Genomic DNA, 24,386 nt, shown 5'->3' with positions numbered 1-24,386 from the left:
TGTAGCAAAGTTGTTTTCCAAAGACTGCCACAATAATATCCCTCATCTCACATCCTGTCCTACAAAGTAATTTTGCCATTGCCCCATCAATAGGTAGAATCAAATTCCCCTTCTCTTGAATCTGGGCTGGGCCCCTGATTCACATATAACGAACAGAATAGAATAGTATATGAAGTGATCCTGTATAACTTTTTTTTTAATGTTTATTTATTTTTGAAAGAGAGACAGAGATTGAGCAGGTGGGGCAGAGAGAAAGAGGGAGACACAGAATCCGAAACAGGCTCCAGGATCTGAGCTGTCAGCGCAGAGCCCGACACGGGTCTTGAAATCATGAACCATGAGATCATGACCTGAGCTGAAATTGCACTCTTAACTGACTGAGCCACCCAGGTGCCCCTTTTCAGACTATTTCTACTTAACAGTGTATTGAAGGTTTTAGCCAGGTAAGCAATAAAAAAAAAATTAAAAGTGAATAGTTTGGAAGAAAAGAACAACTGTCTTTTTTCACAAATGATACGATCTTTCTTGCAGAAAATCCTATGGAAGCTACCCAAAAAACTGCCAGAACTAATAACTGAGTTTAGGAAGGTTGCAAGATACAAGATCAATAGACAAAAATGTATTTGTGTATACAAGCAACAAACAATACTAAGTGAAATAAAGAAAGCAATACCATTCACAATATCATCAAAAACAATAAAATGGCTAGGAATAAATTCAACAAAAGAACTGCAAGTTCTATATATTGAAAATTATAAAACAGTGCTGAGAGAAATCAAGGAAGACCTAAATACATGTAAAAATATACCATGTTATGTATTAAAATATTGCTATGGTGCCACATCTCTCCAAATTGATCTATAGATACAATACAATCCATAACAAAATCATAGGAATTTAACATTGACAGACTTACCCTAAAGTCTGTATGGAAACACAAAAGCCAAAATAGCCAAAACAATTTTGAGGAAGAAAAACAAAGTAGGGGCACTTGGCTAGCTCAGAGGGTAGAACATGTAACTTTTTTTTTTTAATTTTTCAACATTTTTTTTTTTTTTGAGAGACTGAGAGAGACAGAGCATGAGCAGGGGAGGGGCATAAAGGGAGACAGAGAATCCGAAGCAGGCTCCAGGCTCCGAGCTCTCAGCATAGAGCTCGACATGGGGCTCAAACTCACAAACCGCAAGATCATTGACCTGAGCCGAAGTTGGATGCTCAACCGAGCCACCTAGGCGCCCCAAACATGAAACTCTCAGGGTCATAAGTCCAATCTCCATGTTGGGCACAGAGGTTAGTTTAAAAAAGAAGAAGGGGAAGGGGAAGAAGGAGGAAGAGAAAGAGGAGAAGAAGAAAGAGAAGGAGGAGGGGGAGGAGGAGGAGGAGGAGGAAAGGAAGAAGAAGAAGAAGAAGAAAAGAAGGAGAAGAAGAAGAAGAAGAAGAAGAAGAAGAAGAAGAAGAAGAAGAAGAAAAAGAAAGAAAGAAGAAAGAAAGAAAGAAAGAAAGAAAGAAAGAAAGAAAGAAAGAAAGAAACAAGAGGAAATTCTATTTCAATTAACAGACATAAACAGCTAAAGAAATTTTTTACAATCATGGGACAATTAGGACAATATTAACACTGGATACTGGATGATATTTAGGAATTATTTCTTTAAATTTTTTTTTAAGTTTATTTACTTATTTTGAGAGAGAGACAGCACAAGTGGGGGAGGGACATAAAGAGAGAGAGAGACAGAGAGAGAGAAACCCAAGCAGGGTCCATACTATCAGCTTAGAGCCCGATGTGGGGCTCGAATTCACCAAACGTTAATAAGATCATGACCTGAGCTGAAACAGAGTCGGGCACTCAACCAACTGAGCCACACGGGTGCCCCAGGAATTATTTCTTTTAAAAATGTAATAATGGTATCATGTTTATGTGTTTTAGAAGGTCTTTAGATAAACATATTGAAATATTTTAGGAGGACATGATGTGATTTGGAGAATTTGCTTCAAATTCATTGGGGAGAGGCAGAGAGTTGGTGAAGATATAGATAAAAAAATGTCTTTCTTAATTACTAAAATTTGATGATGGTCATATTGAGTGTCTTTATATTCTTTTTACTAAAGTGTGTATATTTCCAAAATAAACATTTTTACACAAAAATTTTAAAAAGGACTTTTTTTGGTTTGTTTTTGTGATAGTCCTACAGCTGTTTACCCCAAAACACCATAATCAGTTTCAGTCATCAGCCATTCTGTACCTGGCTTACTAAGGATGCATTACTTTTTTTAAGTTTATTTATTTATTTTGAGAGAGAGCATGTATGCATGCAAGCAGAGGAGGGGCAGAGAGAGAGAATCCCAAGCAGGTTATGCATCAACAGTATACAGCCTGACGTGGGGCTTGATCTCCCAACTGCACGATCATGATCTGAGCCAAAATCAAGAGTCAGACACTTAACCAACTGAACCACACCCAGTCTCCCCAGGAAGCATAACGTTTTACAGTTTCTGTTTATGTTATAGAGGAAACACAACAGCCATGTAAATAGCTCCCATCATGACATAAAAGCCAACATTAAGCCAACATCATGATTTATGAATGATCTCTTGCCTGATACTCCTGAGTTTATAAAGAATAAGCATCATAACCAATTTATTTATTTTTTTTTAAAGTTATCTCTACCCCCAACGTGGGGCTTGAACCCATGACTCAGATCCAGTCACATACTCCCAACAACCGAGTTAGCCAGGAACCCCAACCCCCATGTTTTCTTTTTGGTGAAAGTCATCCCAAACCTAGCCTAAAGCTTAGGACTAGGCAGATGGGTTGTAGTTTCACTTGTTCTGAACACAAGTGAATTAGGTATCATGAGAGATAAAGCATGTTAACATATTAGTGCAGAATGAACAAAAATTGGCATCCCATACTTTAAGTTCTACTTATTAAGGCATGTTTTCTTTTTTTATTATTTTTTTATTAAATATAATTTATTGTCAAGTTGGTTTCCATACAACACCCAGTGCTCATCCCAACAGGTGCCCTCCTCAAAGCCCATCACCCACTTTCCCCTCTCCCTCACCCCCCATCAACCTCCGTTTGTTCTCGGTATTTAAGTATTTAAGAGTCTCTTACGGTTTGCCTTCCTCCTCCTCTTTTTTTTCCCCCTTTCCCTCCCCCATGATCTTCTGTTAAGTTTCTCAGGATCTACATATGAGTGCAAATATATGGTATCTGCCTTTCTCTGTAAGGCATATGTTTTCTACTGTTGGTTCCTTGAGGGTAGGGACTTGTGTCCTGCTCGGTGTGTGAGCTGCCACACTGCAGAGTAGATGCTCAGTAGTTACTAAGATCTATTGAATATATTAGGCCAGTTGAAAGTCTGAGAAAATTACTAATAAAAAATGTTTTTACTTAAACTATCAAACTCTCTACGTTCAAGAGTACTTGATAAGAAATAACAAGTATTGGTGAAGATGTGGAGAAAAGGGAACCTCTGTGCACTGTTGGTGAGAATGTAAATTGGTACTGCCACTATGGAAAACAGTACAGGAGTTCCCCCCAAAATTAAAATGAGAACCACTATGTGATCCAACAATTCTACTTCTGGGTATCATCAAAATCAAATGATAACACTAACACAGAAAGATATCTGCATCCCCATGTTCACGGCAGCATTGTTTACAATAGCCAAAACATGGAAGTAACCCAAGTGTACTTGAATGGATGAACAGATAAAGACAATGTGGCACATGCAAGGGCACATGCATGCGCGCGCGCACACCCCCCCCCCCACACACACAGAGGAATATTATTCAGTCATGAAAAAGGAAATTCTGCCATTTGTGACAAAGTGGATGGACCTTGAGGGCATTATGCTAAGTAAAATAAGTCAGACAGAAGAAGACAAATACTGTATGATTTCACTTATACATGGAATCTAAAACAAAAAACAAAAACAAGCCCACAGGTACAGAGATTAGATTGTTAATTGCCAGAGGCAGGCAAGAGGTGGGCAAAATGGGTGAAAAGAACCAGTTACAAAAGAAATAAATCATGGTGATGTAATGTACAACATGAGGACTATAGTTAATACTATATTATATATTTGAAACTTGCTAAAAGAGATCTTAAAAGTTCTCAGCACAAGAAAAATCGTGCAACTATGTATGGTGATGGATGTGTAGAGATCATAATGCTGTATGTCAGTTATACCTCAATTGAAAAAAAAGAAAAAAAAAAGCAAGGGGCTCCTGGGTAGCTCAGTTGGTTAAGCATCAGACTTTGGCTCAGGTCATGATCTCATGATCTCTGAGTTCTAGCCCGGCATTGGGTGAGCCCCGCTTCTCTCTCTGTCCCTCTCTACCCCTTGTGGGATTCTCTGTCTCTCCCTCTCTTTCTGCCCCTCACTCACTTGTGCCCTCCCCCCACCCAAAAAAAAAGGTAATAATTTTTTTAAAAGTAGCTCCTTTTTGCCTCACACCCTCCATCACCTATAAAAACAATATTTACCTTCACCTATAAAGGGGTGGGCTATTCTAGAATAAACAACCTTTTCATATAGGCAGGGGCCATCTTAACTGGTCATACTTGGCTTGGATATATCCCATCTAACCACCTCCCCCACCATGCACACACTCCCATGTTCCCTAGCCTAGTTAATAGTGTCACCCTCATTATCTTTTTTTTTTTTTTTAAGATTTTAGTTTTAAGTAATCGCTACATGCAATGTGGGCTCAAAATTACAACCCCAAGATCAAGAGTTGCACGTTCCACCAACTGATCCAGCCAGGCATCCCAACCCCAACCCCAACTCATAATCTTTGATACTCAATACTGACACCAAATTTTATTAACTCTGTGTCTCAGACCATAATCTGTCCTCTCTCTCTTCCCCACTGCCCAGTCCTAATCTTAGTATCTCACCCAAATGAGACTTTACCACTGGGCCTGCCTCTAATCTTGTCTCTTCCAAGCCAACCTAAACTACAAATGTTAAGTCATTCTCTTACTTAAAACCTTCTAAGGGCTCACCATTGTCCTCAAAATAGAAACGCTAATTAAAATGATTTTCTGTGCCCTTCTGTAATTGTGTCCGTTTCTTCTCCCCTCCTCAAACCTGTTCACCACCACCACTCATCACACAATTGTTGTTGAAGAATATCATGCTTTCCAGGCTTTTGTGTGTTTTGTTCTGTCTCCAATACTCTCCCCTCTTCCACACATCAATCCCTCTCATCTTTCAGGGATCAACTTAAATATCATTTCATGGGGTGCCTGGGTGATTCAGTCAGTTAAGTGCCCAACTTCAGCTCAGGTCATGATCTCACAGTTCGTGAGTTCAAGCCATGTGTTGGGATCTGTGCTGATAGCTCAGAGCCCGGAGCCTTCTTTGGGCTCTGTGTCTCCCCCTCTCTCTGCCCTCCCCTACTTGCTCTCTCTCTCTCAAAAATAAAACCATTTAAAAAATATCTTTTCATTTTGGGTACTCCTACAGCACCACTCAATTTACTCCAGAAATAGCATTAATCATATTGTATAATTGTCTGTTTACTTGTCTGAAATTTTCATTAGACTACAAACCACTTGTCTAGGGCACTCAGAATAGTGTTAGACCCAAAGACAGCACTCAAATCTTTAATGAATTAGTAACAATTGTTCAAAAAGGAGGGGGGGGGGGCACCTAGTAATGATTTAAATTAGCTTCAAAAACAGCCTGGTTTCATGTAATCTGTAGGATTTTGCTTCTTCGTTCTACTCCAATTTTAAGCCCACAACCCTTTTCTATAGAGATGTGGTAGATACTGTTACTAAAATCCATCTGCTTCCATACCTGGACATGTCTGCCAAGTAGGAACATTTCCCAGTGCCTCTTGCAACCACAGGCAGTCAGGTGACCAACATTTAGTCCAAGAACTGTGAGAAATTATACAACTTATTAAAAGGGCCTGATCTGTTTACGAATGGATTTTAATTGTAAATTCAAATTCTTTATATAGCAGCACTGTCAACAATAGCTAAATTACGGAAAGAGCCTCAATGTCCATCAACTGATGAATGGATAAAGAAGTTGTGGTTTATATATACAATGGAATACTACTTGGCAATGAGAAAGAATGAAATATGCCCTTTTGTAGCAACGTGGATGGAACTGGACAGTGTTATTCTAAGTGAAATAAGTTATACAGAGAAAGACAGATACCATATACTTTCACTCTTATGTGGATCCTGAGAAACTTAACAGAAGCCCATGGGGGAGTGGAAGGCGGAAAAAAAAGTTAGAGAGAGGGAAGGAGGCAAACCATAAGAGACTCTTAAAAACTGAGAATAAACTGAAGGTTGATGGGGGGTGGGAGGGAGGGTAAGTGGGTGATGGGCACTGAGGAGGGCACCTGTTGGGATGAGCACTGGGTGTTGTATGGAAACCAATTTGACAATAAATTTCATATTAAATAAATAAATAAAATAAAATAAAATAAAATAAAATAAAATAAAATAAAATAAAATAAAATAAAAGGGCCTGGACTTCCAAAGCCCGTCTCTCAGACCAGCTACAATAAAGTGAGTAATTGTGGGGCACCTGGGTGGCTCAGTCGGTTAAGCGTCGAACTTCTGCTCAGGTCTGATCTCACCATTTTTGAGTCTGAGGCCCGCATCAGGCTCTGTGCTGGCAGCTCAGAGCCTGGAGCCTGCTTTGGATTGTCTCCCTCTCTCTCTCTCTACCCCTCCCTTGCTTGCACTGTCTCTCTCTCAGAAATAAACATTAAAAAAAACAACTGAGTAATCTTGGAAACCATGTTTTGAAAATGGCAAAAGTCACTTGGAGACCAGGTCTTTGAAAGACTGCACAAAACATTTATGTGGTGAGAAATACACTACCTTTGTTAGACCCGCTGCATTTGCGGGTCTCTATTAATAACAAACTATCATTACTGCAAGGGGGCCTGGCTGGCTCAGTTGGAAGAGCAGGACAATCTTGATCTCAGGGTCATGATTCGGAGCCCCATGAGGAGTACAGAGATTACTTAAAATATTAAAAAAATTAAATCTTAAAAAACTATCATTACTCTAAGTCTTGATACACAGGGTACGGATAGGCAGATAAAATGGGAAATCTGAGATACTCAGACATACTACATTAACTTAATAAAAAAAGTAAAGATTAAAATTTCCAGTATCAGAACAGCATTTTTATAGGGGTGCCTAGGTGGCTCAGTTGGCTAAAGTGTCAGAATCTTGGCTGGGTCAGAATCTCATGGTTCATGGGATTGAGCCCTGCGTGGGGCTCTGAGGTGACAGTGCAGGGCCTGCTTGGGATTCTCTCTTCCTCTGCCCCTCTGCACTTGTGTGAATGCTCTCCCAAAAACAAACATTAAAATTTTTTTAAAAACCCAGCATTATTATGAAACAAGAGTCATATAAGTATAGAAATTAGGAATTTTCTTTTTTTCCCCCAAAGGATAACTTACTTCTTTATGAAAGAGCGAGTGAGCATGCACAAGCAGGGGAGAGGGGCAGTGGGAGACGCAGAATCTCAGGCTGAGCGTGGAGCCCTATGTGGGGGTCAATCCTGGGATCGTGACCTGAGCTGAAATCCAGAGTCGGATGCCCAACCGACAGAGCCACAAAGGCACCCTGAAAGTAGGTATTTTCAAAACAAAAAAATATTTTCCTTGAGGAGAAGGATTGATATATCGTTACCTGAGGCAATTTAACAATACTAGTAAGTAAAATTAATACAAAAATGAGCAGTAAAAAGAACTTGTATCTATTGAGACAGGTCACATGGAGCTACAAGGCAGCAACTGGGATGACTGCTACCCTACATACTTTTTTTTTTTTTTAAGTAGGCTCCACACCCAACGTGGGGCTTGAACTCAACAACCCAGAGAGTAAGAGTCTATGCATGCTACTCAGTTGCATAACTGAGGCAACCAGGTGCCCCTACATGCAACTTCTTATCCCAAGAAAAGCTAGACCAAGGATAAAGGGATGGATGCTTGACAATGTATCACAAACCAATTTCTTAGTCACAAACCAGTTCCAGTCAGCCCAGAGAAAATAGGCAAATGTAGTCAAAAACATGCCAAGCTCATATGGAAATAAACACCTAACAAAAAGGACTAAAGATTTTAAGAGTAGTGAAAAAACAAATTACAGAGAAAACAAAAAAAAAAAAAAAAAAGGCTCACTTTTTCTGTCACTCTCCTTGCTAAGAAGCTACTTCACAGCCTCTAGGTTCTCACAAGAGAATGGCTACTGGCATGCAGACAAAATGTATAGTTTTTCCAGAGTGACATTTATCTTAGTGCCAGTACAAAAATACCTACTACTAAAAGCAGAACCCCATTAAAATTTTTTTCCAATGGTGAGGGCACCTGGGTGGCTCAGTCACTTAAGTGTTCGACTTCTGCTCGGGTCATGATCTCACAGATTGTGGGTTCGAGCTCCGCCCCAGAGTCTGTGCTGACAGCTCAGAGCCTGGAGCCTGCTTTGGATTCTGTGTCTCCCTCTCTGCCCCTCCTCCCTCCTCCCCTGCCTGGACTCTGTCTCAAAAATAAACATTAAAAAAAATTTAAAAAAATTTTTTTCCAATGGTGAGTAGAAGGTAGTGGTTAAGAGCCGCAACCTTGCATGGGTTGATGCTCTCTACCACTTACTCAGTGTACAATTCTGGGTAAATTATTTAACTTCCATAGGATTCAAGTTTGTTTTTTTTTTTAATTTGCTTTTAAATTTTTTTTTAAAAAATCTTTATTTATTTTGAGAGAGAGACAGAGTGTGAGCAGGGGAGGAGCAGAGAGAGAGGGAGACACAGACCCGAAGCAGGCTCCGGGTCCGGAGCGGTCAGCACAGAGCCCAACGTGGGGCTCGAACTCACAAAGTGCAAGATCATGACCTGAACCGAAGTCAGACGCTCAACCAACTGCGCCACCCAGGTGCCCGTTTTTCTTTTTAAACCAGTGAAAGGGGTATTCCAATTCCTTTGACATCATTCAATAAAACTGCAGTGATTTAATGAGAGCAGGTAAAGTGTTTATTATTTATGCCAAGTACTATAATAAAGCCATTATTGTTGTACCCTATTATATTTTTACTCCAATGGGGTTTTGTGTTTTGATTTTTAGAAAACATTTATGGTTGGCATTAATTTTGAAGCAACTATCCTTTAAGGGTGACATTTATCACCAAAAAGGCTACGGTATAGTGTATTCTGTTTGCCAACGGCTTACCTCTGGCATTTGTGAGTCACTTTACCTGTGCTAGTTACTCTAAACACTCTTACAGAAATCAGGCATGAAAATCCACATGTACTTCACAAGATACCAGTGATGCACATTTTGAAACAGGACAGAGTGATGATGAAACCTTCATAAACCGAGAACAACGAAATCTGGGTGCTAAGAATGGAAAATGTATAGTGGCAGCAGACCTCCTTTCATTCTAGTAGGACATTCTTAGCAGAACTGTAATATTTTACAATTGTTCCAAAATTGATGCTTCTATGTTGTTATACAACTATCAAATGCCAATTGATTTCTATTTTCCTAAAGGTTGTTTGCGATTCTCACACACCACTGGCAACTAATGGGATCAAATCCACAAGTGTGTTAATAATAGTCAAGGTATAAATTCTGGGGGGTAAATGGAGACTTCCTTCTCTTCAATCTACAAATCTTAGTTGGCTGACTTTTTCAACTGAAAAGGACACTGATTTGCTTTCTGACAACTGACAGAAAATGAGAATTTTGACAAGTATAGTTACAATGAACAAATGAGTTTTTACTGTAAAACTCTCATAAGGATCTACAGAAAACATGGTAAAGACACAGTGAATAATAACTAAGTAATCCTTTGAGCCATTGAAATGATCCAGTACGATGGTGTAGATCTCTTCCTAGATTAGGACCAGTACACCTAATCACCAGCACACTCTCATGTAGATGTGAGTGCTTCAACAATGTGAGGAAAAGCACACACCCAAAAATGCTTTAAAGTATGATTTGAAGAATATCTAATACAATTCAAAAGCACAAAACAGCCATCATTTGCTCAGGTTTTGAAATTCAACTTCAAATTTCATCTGTTGTTTCCTATTCCAATTTATCCTTCTAAATGAAGGGTCAGCAAATTTTCCTGTAAAGGAATAATCAGAAATATTTTAGGCTTTGTTGGCCTTATGTCATAACTACTCAGCTCCGCCACTCTATTACAAAAGCAGACTTAGACAATCTGTAAACAAACAATGGCTATTCCAGTAAAACTTTATTTACAAGAACAGGCAGTAGGCCTTAGTTTGCCAACTTGTGTTCTAGATGATCTGCAGGCTTTGAAGAAACTAAAAAAGGTAATTATATGTTCAAAAAATCAGGGGAAAGTGTTTTCCTTTTATATCTCCAATATTTACAAAATATGCACATGCTGTTCTCCCTAAGGTTAACATTAAAACAACAATAGATTAGCCTTGTTTAATACATGAAATTTTTTAAACTAAAAAGATCAACAAAAATGTAAATATAAGCCTTTGGTATAACTATTAGCCTGCTGTATCTTAACAATGGGAAGAAAAAGCAAAGAATATTGAGATCCATTTAGAAATCAGGATTTTAAATTACAAAAATATAAATACTTCTATTTTGAGAAAAACAAAAGCACAGAGGTAACATTTCAGAAAGCACACCTAAGAAAATACAAGATCACAGCCATGATAAAGGTGTATGATTTATCATTCTTTTACTTGATAAATACTGTGCTAATAAAGCAGTAAACGTAGTTGGTTTTAAAGTAATGACTTTATTAATAAATATACATCCATATGATGATGTAGATACGAATCATGAACACTACTCCATTCCCATACACATAATTGCACACGAGTAGCTCAAGTTCATGGACATAAAAACATACACAGTATCTATTCAGACTTTTTACAGCAGAGGACAACGTGCTTATATCAGTTAATTGGTAATTATTTTTCTGTAATTATATGTGGAAAAAGGAAACTGTGAAACTTAAAGAATCAAAGTGGTCTGATTACTATAAATCACACACTTGATTTACTATAGCATTAAATTTTCCCAAAATTAAATACAATGTATGTGAGAGCACAGATTTATCTATTTGGGGGGAGGAGGAGGGAAAAGCAAAGGAAAGATTTAGATACATCCTAGAGTTCAGAGCATATAGTTAAGCTATAATAAAAACAAAAATAAAATAGCATCAAAATATTTTATGTCCAAGGAAAAAAATGTTTTGAACTGTTGTGAATGTTTATATTATAAAGGGACCATAAAATTTTACTGCATATAGAGACAATGACTGACAGAGCAGCAGTTATTGTCAACATCCCCTGAATTCTTCTTTTAAAGCTTCTTAGAATAGAAAGTTTTTTTTTTTTCTTCTTTAGCTCATACACTGGTTTTTCTTACACTGGCTGGATCACCTTTAACCTAATAAATGGATCCAGATAACTGTTTTTTCCTCCTTAACTCAAAGAAACTCTATTACTTCAAGAAACTATTACATGTAAATTCACACAAACATCAGTTTGGAATGAATATTACTTTTATTACTTTAACAGAGATTTCCTTAAAAAGTAAATAAAAAATATCAAGAATATTTTAGTCTAAATGAACACTGATTTAAAAAATGTCCCCAAATATTAAAAACTAATCAGATGCTTATTTTCTTCCAATACATTGTGCCAGTATTTTTAAAATATCCAGTGCAAAACTCCAAAGATAGTATCAAAATCATCCCATACTAAAGATCGGTTATGCAAGGTTTATCTGTGAAAAAAATGAAAACTTCATCTGTATTAGCTGCTTATTTGTTAATATGATAATAAATAAGGCATGTTAAAATATTTTTCAAAGAAAAAAGGAAAGCAAACTTACTTGAATAGCAGATCATTTTCTGATCAACAGTTTTAATACAGAATAGTGAAACCTATTTTGTGAAGAAGAGAATTATACAATATAAAATTAGCAATTTACCTTTCAAGAAACAATCACACAGTTGGAAGAAAAGGCCAGTTTTCCCCAACTGATTATATTAAAGTATAGGCAATTGTTAACATGCTATTTCAGTGTTTATCATGACGAGACAGTGTTACAAAAGATGCACGATGTAGTCTTTATAGAGAAGTAAAAATATTGTGTATTTTAAGACTTCATTCATGTTATCACTCTATGTCCATTCTCTTCAGCATGGTACCAATAAAGTGTTCACAAGGAGAAAAGGAAGTGGAATCAGGAGATGCTCACCACCATACAGCTCTAATACTCCAGGTAAACGGTTACCTGAACAGAAAATCCAGCATTCTAAACAATGTTAACCATTCACAACTGTAGCCATTCGCTTCTTTTTTTCCTGGGACATAACTCCTGATATTAATAAACACTGTTATGAACAGAATTCCTTTAGTTGTTTTCACCATTTCATTAACATGTATACAAAATTCATTATACAATAATACACCTGCTTTATCTTCTGACACACAGCACAGCACCACTGAGTAGATGTGCTGGAGAATGGGGCAAAAGGCAGGGGAATCAACGAAGCAAAGGGCATAGAGAAAGGGAAGGGTATGTACAACAAATCAGGGATAAAAATAAACTGAAAGGGAAATGTCAAATGGACATAGTATAAAACAACATGTAACCAAATCCTTGATAGTGATATATAGGTAGAACATTTAAACAACTGTTTTCAGGAACTCAAAAGAGGATTTCTAAGCAGCCAACTGCTGAACATCATCTTGAGAAAGAGCTAAATGACAGATACATATCACAAAAGTGGATAGATGAACACAGGAATAAAGATGTAAGCATTTGTGTGTGTCAGAAGGTATACTGTTCTGAGTAAATTATTAAAAAGTTTTCTATTTTAAGCTTCTGTAAGGAGAAACTCTTGTAGCAATTTAGCTGCCAGAATGTTAGAACTGATTATATAGTCATCCACTATTGTTCTCTAGGGTTTGTGCAAAGCTAAAATTGATGAGGTCACTGTCTTAGATGCCAGTGCACACAAAGTCCCCACATACAATGCAACACCTCTTACTGTAAAGAGCAGCATAAGTCCAGCTCATTGTGTCAGGCATCACTGGAACACCTGAAGGCTTGCTGCTTTTTTCCTGATAAAAAAGGTATGAAACATGACATCCATTTGCAATCAGAGTTTGCATTAACTGAGAGCAAGCCCAAACAACACAAGATGTGCCCTTTTAAAATTGTCATTATTTTAAAAGTTTTTGGGTCCTGCAAATCTACATTATAATCTCAAAGGCATTTAAAATCACAAATACATACATTGTAACTTTAAAGTTCATTGGAGTTTTTTTTCCAAATCTGAAGTTTATAATAGTTTATTTTATTTAGAACAAACTCAGAATAAATAAAATGTATATTAACAAAGAATGTTACTTTCAGCAAGGGAAGAGATTTTCTTCTATCCCTACCATACACACCTACCCAGTAATTTTTTTCTTTTCTTTTTCTAAAGCAAACATTGTTGGAAAAAATTTTCTTTTGGATGAAGTGGTCTTACCGAAGCCACTGTTAGATTTTTAATTAAACTAACCAACATATTTTTACACGTTTCATGCATAGATGGATTCCGACAGATTTCTTAATATTTGGGTTCTGACAGTCAGAAAACTGCATTTTGTTTTTACCAGTTTTAGACTCTACCTTCAATTTGTGTCCTTTGGTAGATAGAAACCTGAAACCACAGTAAGTGCTAATGCAATGGGACAATTTCTTGGTAAAAAAAAAAAAAAAAACTACAAAACATTTTGAATAAATGAACAACATTAATAAATGTTTTAAGTATAATGCTTTAAAACTAAATATAATGAAAGGCAAAATGTAGTGACTACGGCTACATGCACACCTTAAGAATGATTCTTTCTCTATTATATTAAATATGCTATTCTTAGAATGCATTATATTTCACCAGAAATGTAATGTGCAGTTTTTATTAAAAAGTTTAATTTTTCAGTAAATATGAGTTGTTTGTAGTGTTTGGTATATATACTCTTAGGCAATTAAAAAATACACAACATATCACTGCTGGAAGGCAAACACTAAAGAATTCTTTTAGGAATAATGGTTAAATCAATCAATACCATGTAAATCAATAAAACAAAATAAATAAGTTTCTGCTGTTTAAACCTAGAACATTAAAGATTTTTAACATCTGAAGTCTGTGTAAATGCCAAAGCATACAAATTATCTGTGTCCTGTCTCATGAAAAGAAATGTTACAAAAACTCACAGCCATTACCTCAAGTAATCCTGAATCATTAGTTTGCTTTGTTCCATCAGTTAAAAATACCTTAGATATTATTTTTAATATATTGTAGGCTTACTTCACGAACTAATATGAAAAATTGTTTCAGTTGTTTAGCACATAAAACATCGATGCAGAATGGCCTAAAAGTAGTAATGACGTATGAGACACAACCATAACAGTAACTCTAAAGGAAAAGCAAAAATGACAGTTAGGTATTACACTTGAACCTATATACAAACACAACGCCACTGCTCATGCCCTGAGGGCATCTGTGAGCAACTGGCAGTTTCTGAGCAAAAGCAGGAAAACAAATCAAATGGGAAGACAAATTTGGAAAGCCCAGGCTACAAAATCATGTATGTCAAAATAAAACCAAGAAGCTTTGGGATTATTCACAACCTTCCTTCTAAACCTGGCCCTCCTTTCCTCCTTCATTCACTCATTGGGTGGCTTGACTTCACTGCTAGTTTCCTCTACCCCATGAACTGCTCTGCCGTGCATCATAGGGTAAGGAAAAGCTGCTGTGCCACAGCCATAACCAAGATCGGCAAGACGGGATAGAGCTTTAATGCTACCTGGAGGTCTCCCTGGGCTGACTTTGTATCCTGCAGCTTTAGTTGTACCCAAAGGTCTGCCTGGACTTGTCTTAAATCCAGCTGCTTTGGTGGTTCCCAGGGGTCTGCCTGTGCTGGTACGGTATCCTGCGGATTTGGTGGTTCCTGAAGGTCGGCCACGTTTACCGGATCGGTTGAGATTTTTCTTTTTCTTTAGTTCATCCTTTATCTCTAGACTTCTGCCACTTGTAGTCTGCAAGTGTGTTTCATTTAATGGGTCTTGCCTCTGACAAGCCATTGGCTTGTGGCTGACTGTGTGGCTATATTTGCTTTGCTGGGAGGAATATATGTCAAACTGATCAGCAGCTCTCATGGCATCTTCACTGAGGCAGGAAGGCTTGCCAGGCCCACAGAAAGCCGGATTACTGCTGGCAACAGGATGCATCATTTTCTAGCAAAAATAAAAGACAAATATGCATAAATACACATATATAAATATATACCTGTATGACAGCATTCAGTGGTATTGAAAATAGTCTGTCTTCCAAGAGCTATGCAGGCTCCCTAAAATTAGGCTGACAGGCAGGACTCCAGACCACTTATAAACAAACACACATCAGCAGATTCAAAGATAAACTTGTTTTCCTCAATTTAATCAAGGGTATGGAGATATGTCATATAAGGTAACTGAACTCTAATACTCAACTCAAATATAATACATTAGTAGCCATATGTTTCTCTGGTTAGGAAATGGAAAAATGGCAAGCAAAGAATATATGTGTTATACTTTATTGGCTTTTTGCTTCTAGATTATGAAACCCTAAAAGGATAACAACAAACACAAGAACTTTTATTAACATGATTCTTCTTCTCATTTGCCTAACATTTTTAGAATGTCTCTTATTGGCCTTTTATTTCTCACATATACACTTCTGATCTGGCTACAATTTCCACAAGACACTTCCTCATTGTAATTTATTACTCATATATAATCCTGAGTGTGTGCTACACTTTACAAAACACAGAAATGTGTCAAGCAAAGAAAAGAATCTCTCGAGGTACTGACTCCCTTTAAACTAATCTATCCTCCCACCCCCAAAAAACCAACCAACCAAAAAAACTAATCTATCCAAACAGGAGGCAGTACCAATATAAAAGGTGAATAAAGATTTCCATTAGCTAAACTCAGTCAACATTTATATAACTGAGACTTATACTACAAAAATATGGGTAACAATCATAATAAAATACTTCCTATTTTGAAGGTATGGTTATCAAGACCAAAAGTTCAAAGTGTAAACACTGCTTTCTCTCTGATCATAAATATGCATGGATCTTCTTCCCTTACAAGAGCCCTGTGACTAATTAACAGTCTAATCTCTGTTTTGTCTTGAGGACATCCCTGTGATTTTTTTCTTTATAAAGGATAGATTATAACCACCACTGTAACAAACCAGTCCTTAACAGCCATATCATTTAGACACACAGAAAATGAGTTTATAGAGACTAAAGTATTATATTTCAATAAGGTAAGAAAATAAACCTGTGGGTTCCATTCAGATTTAGAAAAAGAATCACAGGTGTATAGTAAGGTCTAGCCCCCAAGTTGTTAGATGTTAGCCTATACCATACATGTAAAAGTGGACCAAAACTTCAGTTATGAAGGCAGAAAGAAATGGGAATCAAGTCACAGAAGTGAATTCTGTTAAATCACAAAATATCTGCTGAAAATCAACAGATAACAGAGCTACTGGGCAGCTGGCTTAAAGCCTTAACTAGAAAGGAAGAGTATCTACAGTGACAAGCTAGTTGTTTATGACAGAAGCCTTACAGACTTGAGATCATAAGTCAAGATTGAGTTAAACACAAATATTAGAAGAAACAATTCTTCACTCAATCCCAAGGATATAATCAAAAAGAGGTTATTAATTATCACCTCACCAGCTCAAATTCTAAGTTCAGGTCAGAAATAAAGGGAGATCATCAAGATGTGTTCCAAATGTAGTAATATTAGGTGAAAGTTAACAGTTTTTGAACATTTTCTAGGTGGTAGGTGGTAAGTTTGGCACTTGGCACATCATCTGATTTAATCCTCACCACAACTCTGAGGAACACACTATTATTAGTTCTATTTTACAGAAAATGAGGAATTTTTAGCTACTTGCCAAGGTCACACATTAGGAAATGGTAAAGTCAAACAGGAATTCAGATAATCTGACATGAGAACCAACAATTTCAGCATAATAGACAACTATATCCAGGTATCTCAGTAACAGCACTGTCATTTGGGTCAGATAATTCTTGCGGGGGAGGAGGGTGTCCTGTGTATTTTAAGATACTTATTAGCAGCATCCCTGGTCTCTGCCCACTAGATGTCAGTAACTATACCCTCTTCTTCCTAACACTTTGACAATCCTAAGTTTCTCCATACCGTGCCAATATTCTCTGGGGGGGCAAAACCCACCCCCTACCATGAGCATCACCCAGCTATATTAAAATGAAAACAGAAGACCCATTTTAAAATATTCCTGTTTAAGTTCTTATTCACCTCTTTAGCTTATACCTCTGCAAAAATCCACAAAATCTTTCTGTTAAGAACACTGACAAAGTCAAACATTTGTTTTCCAAATTGAAAAAAAGCTAATGCTGGCAGATGTGAAGGGACTAACCACATTCCTTTCCCCTTCAAGTTATAAACTAATTGAGAAATATAAACAGGAATTAGATAGGAATCGAAGTACTAGTTTACTGCCAATAAAGTTGGACTAGAGACCACAGGCAAATACAAAGAGAAACACAGACCTCTCAGCAGAAGATTTTAAGAGAAAAAGTGACCCCCTTTTCAAATTTATTATCCAGAAATCACCCTGCTGGAAAGAAAGCCCTAGTAAAAAGAGGTAGAAAGGTATAAGTTCTCTTACACAAGTAGCACTGCCAGTAAAGGAAGAAAATGTTTTCTTTCCTACAGTCTATTTCAATGCTTTACAGTTCATACCTTTTAAGTTCCTAATCATTAATTTACCAAAACCTTTCCTCTGGATCTTACTTCCCTTAACTTTACCTTTTCTTAATGTATCAGAACAGTCGCTATATATTAACATTCAGGATATAGAGTCTCAGTTTACATTACATTAGGCTTTCAACGGCAAGATGCTACCATATATCTTCTACTCAAATATCAATCAACATGGAAGCAAAATACACTATTTAAAAAGTAGACCTAGGGGCGCCTGGGTGGCTCAGTCGGTTAAGCGGCTGACTTCGGCTCAGGTCATGATCTCGCGGTCTGTGAGTTCAAGCCCCGCGTCGGGCTCTGTGCTGACAGCTCAGAGCCTGGAGCCTGTTTCAGATTCTGTGTCTCCCTCTCTCTGACCCTCCCCCGTTCATGCTCTGTCTCTCTCTGTCTCAAAAATAAATAAACGTTAAAAAAAAAAAATTTTTTTTTAAAAGTAGACCTGTAGGGGCTCCTGGGTGGCTCAGTCAGTTGAGCATCCGACTTTGGCTCAGGTCATGATCTCATGATCCGTGGGTTCCAGCCCAGAGTCAGGCTCTGTGCTGACAGCTCAGAGCCTGAAGCCTATTTCACATTTTGTGTCTTCCTCTCTCTCAGCCCCTCGCACACTCCCACAGTCAGTCTCTCTCTGTCTCTCAAAGTAAACATTAGAAAAAAATTTTTTAAACAATGTGGTCGTCTGGATGGCTCAGTCCATGAAGCATCTGACTCTTGACTTAGGCTCGGGTCGTGATCTCACAGTCTGTGGGATCCAGCCTTACACCGGACTCCACACTGTCAGTGTGCCGCCTGCTTGGGATTCTCTCTGCCCTGACTGTGCGTGCACACTCTCTCTCAAAATAAGTAAATAAAGTTAAAAAAATAAAGCATCCTTCTCCAATTCCTTTAATCTTCTCGGGGAATTTAGGCATTTGGTTTGTATTATGTTAATTTACTTCTGACACAGCTCACATTTATTAAGAGCCAACTCAATGCAAAACACTATTCTAAGTGCTAGGACACAAACAGGAGTGAAGCTGTTTATCCCAATGGAAAGACAATGAGACACTGACTTAAGGAACATTTCTTTTTTTTTTTTTTCATGTTTATTTATTTTTAAGAGAGAGAGAGAGAGAGAGAGAGAGAGAGAGAGAGATGTGTGCGCGCAAGCAGGGGAGGGGCAAAGAGAGAGGGAGACACAAAATCTGAAGCAGGCTCCAAGCTCTGAGCTGTCAGCACAGAGCTGGATAGGGGGCCCAAACTCACCAACCTCAGATACCATGACCTGAGCCAAAGTCGGACGCTTAACTAACTGAGCCACCCAGGCTCCCCTTAAAGAACATTTCTAAAGGCAAGTCTTCTATATGTTCTGTATTTGCTATTCCTGCTACTGTCAAGAAATCAGTACAGTATTCTGCTTACTCAATAACTGATTAGGAAGTTGGACAAGAAATTTACTATGACAGTTACTGATGTAAATAGTTAAAAAGGAAAGAGTTAAAATCAATCCTTTCTACTTTTGATTTCAGCCTTTTAAGATGGGAATCAACAGCATTAGATCTTTGTGTGCATAATCATCTACACACATACACACAAAGAACATACATGTTTTTATGCAGTATTTACATATACAGGCGTTAATTAATCCTACACTTAATAATGTCTCCTACTTTGACTTCAGGACTTGTCACCATATTGTTCTTTCTTGTAAGGTTCTTCCAATACTATAGTACAGAGTTCAATGGAAGTATGCAGGGCATATTTCTTAAAAGAGCCAGAATGAATACATTTCTAGAAAGTTCAATACAAAGTTTGGACTGAACGAAAGCCAAGAATAACAGAATGGAATGTGTAGACTATCAAAGGTTAACTGCCTTTTAAAATGGTTCACTGAATATATGGGAGTCAACTAAGAGCTTCTATATATTTTAATTGTACCTAAATTAGAATTTTTAAAGCACACACTAAAACTTGCTATCTTTAAGTTGTTTTATCATGTTTAAACCCGAAAGTCCTTGGGTGAGCAGTTCTTTATGAAAGAATTCCTTTCCCTTCTCTTGAATGTGGCAGTCATTACTGCCAACATAAAGAACTCTAACTATTTTTAGTAGCTTCACAAAGCTTTACTGAAGCTTTCTAAACATGGAGAAAAATCTTCCTTTCAAGAAATCCAAGTTCTGCTCTCTTCCAAAGATCAAACATCACATAATTCTCAGAGATCTCTTTCACGTCATTTGGGTTGTAACAATTATATAGAATCATATATGTTTTTATAATTATAAATTGAAGTCCATTTGTGACCCGCGTCACTCAGAATGTCTATTCAGCTAAAACCAAAACAAATGCCAAAGCCATGCATCCTGTCCCACCACGGAAAGTTTTGTTACTAGGACAGATCATAAATAACAGCATTCTTTGTCTTCTTTCTACTCCCTTAGTTGTGCCCCACGGCGCAGTTTCCCCGGTGTCAGAATCCTTATCTGACTTGGAAGTGTTTACAAATGTATTAGCAGTTATGCTCAAAAGCGATTATTAATGCATTAGCAAGAACAACTTTGCAAGACACATGTCCACACTAGAGAAAGAGTCCTGAACCCTCCAATAATCAAAATTCATAGCCCGCTCTCCGTGCACTTGGGAGTTCCGCAAGCTGAAGTCCACAGGCCACTGCATCTAGATGTCTCCATCTCGAAGCCGGCCGACTTCAATTTAAAGGGGCTCAGGAAGGACCGCTAATTCCGACCTCTCAAAGAAAAGAAAAGGTGACCCCTCCCCCCTGCCGCAGGAGGCATTTCCCCCAATAATGGCTCCACGCCGAGGGACGAACAGACTACGTCCGGGGCCCCTCCTCTCGCTTCGGGCTAGGCCAGAGCCCCTCCTCAGACGTGGGTTGGAGACCTCTTCGCACCAGCTGGCGAGGCCCCTGTTCTGGCCGCCTCCTTACCGTCTACACGAGCTCCCGCCGCCCAGACTCTGCTCCGAGCCAGACTGACAAACCCCGCGCGCCCACCTACCTCAGTCGCTGGTAGCCCGGCCCCTCAGCGCGCCCAAGGGTTGCCCATCAGCTGGGAACCTCACGCCCGCGCCGCTCCCTTCCTAGCCCGCCGCCTCTGCACTACGCGAAAAGCCCAAGTGAGAGGGGCAGGCAGCTAGGGCGGTGGCGGCGAAGTGGACGCTGACTTCCAGCTCCCGCCGCAGCCACCACTCCGGATCCTGCCCCAAACGCAGGAGGAAGAGGCCGCCACAGCCCAGTACTGCGAAGGGAGGCGTGCGCGAGCTCGCAAGAACCGCGCACGCACACGCACACGCACACGCACACGCACACGCACACGCACACGCACACGCACATCGCGAGACCCAGTCTCCCGCCGACGACCAGCACGCAGGCTCGGGGAGGGTAGCCGGCAGAGCCAGGATGCGCTTGCGCGCCGTGGGGCCGAACGGGAGGCGGTGCTTAGGACCGCGCAGGTCTGGTTGTGGTTCAGGCCCAGAGCTGTAGATGAGTTGTAGACCCACCGGAAGGGATGCAGCTTCCTACCAGGATTTTCGTCGCGATTCCAAGTAGATGTTGGAACTACTACTTGACCCCATTTCTCAGATTAAAGTACTAAGTGATGGAGTCATGATTTGAACCCTGCTGCCTTGTTCCAAAAAGCCTGCCTTTAATTAATGGTGGCAAAAAGATGAATGCCTAATTGTGTTAGGTGCTGTCTAAAGCATGTTACAAAGGGCTCAGCTTCTACCCTTTAGCTGCTTATGGATGGGTAGAATGAGACCTCCACCTAACAAAATGGGGAATATTCAAATAAAATGAGTTTGGGGCCTCAGACCTAGGGCCATGTGATCATGAAAAGCATTTTGTGGGGACATCCTGTACTTTTAAAAAAGTTTTTTACACTCAAGACTTCAGAATTGCCATATTCTTCATTCCACTATCACAGGAAGGGATGGGACAAGCAGTTTGCTTTCAAAATCCTCCCCCCGCTTTATGAAATTTCTGATAGATCAGTCCCCCCTATACAGGACAATTAGCAAAAGGATTAATTTCCCCAGTTCTTCCTGCTGTGAATTCAGAAAGGAGAGGATCCAGAAACAAAGGCTGCTGAGAAGACATTTTATTTAGTAGTGCAAAGAGACTAGAGGTGGTGCCTCTCCTTTTTGACTATGCAACGAAGACTGTTTGAGGAGGTAATTCTCTGCACGGAATTTTACCTTGAGCACAGTACTTGGCCAGGTGCTGTTGCCAGTAGGAAAGGAGGAAAACTTTCCTGGGTGAACACACAAACCAGGAGGAAAACCAAATATAATACATAAAACAGGCAAGCCCATTCATTTTCTAGCAGGCATAGTTATGTAACAAGATTCTAAATATTCTCATTACTTCTATAAAATACTAGAAAACAAAACTGATTATACCGGTATAATATCAGTATAACATACTGATTATATATTGCTCATATATAAAAAGGAAAATATGAAGGGTGCCTGGGTTGTTCAGTCAGTTAAACCTCTCCCACTCTTTTTTTTTAATTTTTTAAAATGTTTATTTGTTTTTGAGAAAGAGCATGAGAGAGAGAAGTGGCCGAGAGAGAGAGAGGGAGACACAGAATCCAAAGCAGGCTCCAGGCTCTAAGCTGTCAGCACAGAGCCCGATGCAGGACTTGAACCACCAGCCGTGGGATCATGACCTGAGCTGAAGTCAGAGGATTAACCGACTAAGCCACCCAGGCACCCCAAACCTCCCACTCTTGATTTCAGCTCAGGTCTTGATCTCACTGTCAGAGTTCAAGCTCCGTGTTGGGTTCTGCGCTCCGGATAAAGCCTACTTTAAAAAAAAAAAAATGTACACAGATTTGAGGACATATTAAGTAACTTTCCAGAAAAACATTAGGCAAGTCTTCTCTACTCAAGTCCTCTTTTTTTACTTGAAGTGGAATTTCATAATGCATTGTAGCACTCCCATACCATATCATGACCATTCCAAATTCTTAATTACATTTTGTGTGGAATGGCATTTGTACATAAAACCACTTAAAAACAAACTTTCAGGGGGTGCCTGGGTGGCTCAGTTGGTTAAGTGTCTGACCCTCGATTTCCTCTTGGGCACTGGTCCCAGAGTCACGGGATCAAGCTCCACACGGAGTGTGGTGTGGAGCCTGCTTAAGATTCTGTCTGCCCCTCTCCCTGGATCCTACTCTCTTTAAAAAACAAAGAAAAACAATCAAATTCTCATACAAAAAAGGTCAGATGATTTGCAGACCCAAAGGACAGATAGCTGGAATAACAGATGAAGTCAGACATTCCTGGGTATCAATGCCTTTCTGCTACTTGTGTCCTATAGTACCTTGGGCAAGTCACTGCTCTTCTCAGAAGTTGCCATTTATGTGAAATGAAAACAATGTCCTCCTTACAGGGATAAGGAATGAAGGTAGCTAATGGGTAAAGACAGATGTGGATTTATGTTTTTGTTTTTTTAACTTTTTGTGTTTTTTAAGAGAAACAGCAAGCCAGGGAGAGAAACAGAGGGGGAGAGAGAATCTTAACCAGGCTCCACACTCAGCTTGGAGCAAGATGTGGGGCTCAATCCCACGACCCTGCAATCATATCCTAAGCTCAAATCAAGAGTCTGCCGTTTAACTGAGTGAGCCACCCAGGCACCCTGATAGATGTGGATTCAAATCCCAGGTCTGCCACTTATTAGCTGTATGACTCTGAACAAGCAAATAGTCAACTCGACATGTACTTACTGAATGCAAGGTCCTGGGGATATAGGACTAATATGGTCTCTGACCTCAGGGAGTTTACATTCTGGTGAGGTAGACAAAAATACAAGCAGATAATCAAAATATGTTAACTGCTGATCTGTTATTTTGAGAATCATCTCAGAAATTATAGGTGCCGCAGTACACACAGATAAAACATGGTCCTGAATGTAGAGGCTTTTTCAAGAGCAGAGCCATTTATCATCACTTCACGTTCAAGAAAATCATACCTTTAAATGTCACACTCTTTAACTTATCTCCCAACATTTCTTCTTCAAAAGTATATACCCTTGAAATACAATTTGGACGCAACCCAACATTCTTCATTCCTTCATTCAGCCTGACGCAGGGTAGGCCACATCATATAAACAAACCACCAACTTATAAGATTTTCGAATGATAAATGGTAGCTGTACACATACATAAGGAAAGCCATAAAAGGAGTATTTGTTTAGAGCTGGGAACCAGCTGCCTCTAGAGACCACTGAACTGGGGCAACAAGGGTTCCTAAATACTTTCACTTAAACTGAAAGATACACGTAGAAAAATGAATCTCACTTCATAGATTTTAGTTTATCAGTAGCCATGGACTGTCCTTGCTAGCTATATGGCTTACAGCAGTATTCAAAGTAATAGCAATATTGAAAGAGAGCATAAGAAAACCCACACTAATTCACCCATGTTAGACAATAGTACTAACATTTATTGGATGCTTACCATATGCCAGGCACTATCTTTGTATGTTTTAAATGTTCTATTTAGAGAGGAGTGCCTGGGTGGCTCAGTCAGTTAAGCGTCCATCTT

General features: G+C 38.9%; 1 protein-coding gene across 7 annotated transcripts; it reads right to left on the bottom strand.

Annotated features, from left to right (window-relative positions):
* Window positions 1-8,953: 8,953 nt before the first annotated feature.
* CA1H5orf24 (chromosome A1 C5orf24 homolog) lies at window positions 8,954-21,216 on the bottom strand. Of its 7 annotated transcripts, none has more exons than XR_006216905.1 (5): window positions 20,835-21,214; window positions 14,850-15,279; window positions 13,043-13,115; window positions 11,878-11,929; window positions 8,954-10,117 (listed from the first exon to the last, which is right to left on the bottom strand). XR_006216905.1 is itself a non-coding variant. In XM_042984258.1 (4 exons), the coding sequence occupies exons 2-3, from the start codon at window positions 15,274-15,276 to the stop codon at window positions 13,075-13,077; spliced, it is 468 nt and encodes a 155-aa protein (XP_042840192.1). In that variant the 5' UTR covers window positions 15,277-15,279; window positions 20,835-21,214; the 3' UTR covers window positions 8,954-10,117; window positions 13,043-13,074. The 7 variants fall into 7 exon arrangements, 1 of the variants encoding a protein (XP_042840192.1); XR_006216904.1 differs by lacking the exon at window positions 8,954-10,117 and adding an exon at window positions 10,755-11,769; XM_042984258.1 differs by lacking the exon at window positions 11,878-11,929.
* Window positions 21,217-24,386: the final 3,170 nt, after the last annotated feature.

The sequence above is a fragment of the Panthera tigris genome, chromosome A1 (genome assembly GCF_018350195.1).
Source record: "Panthera tigris isolate Pti1 chromosome A1, P.tigris_Pti1_mat1.1, whole genome shotgun sequence".
NCBI classification, from domain to species: Eukaryota; Metazoa; Chordata; class Mammalia; order Carnivora; family Felidae; genus Panthera; species Panthera tigris.
The sequence above is the reverse complement of the archived record's forward strand: the minus strand, read 5'-3'. Positions and strand labels throughout refer to the sequence as shown.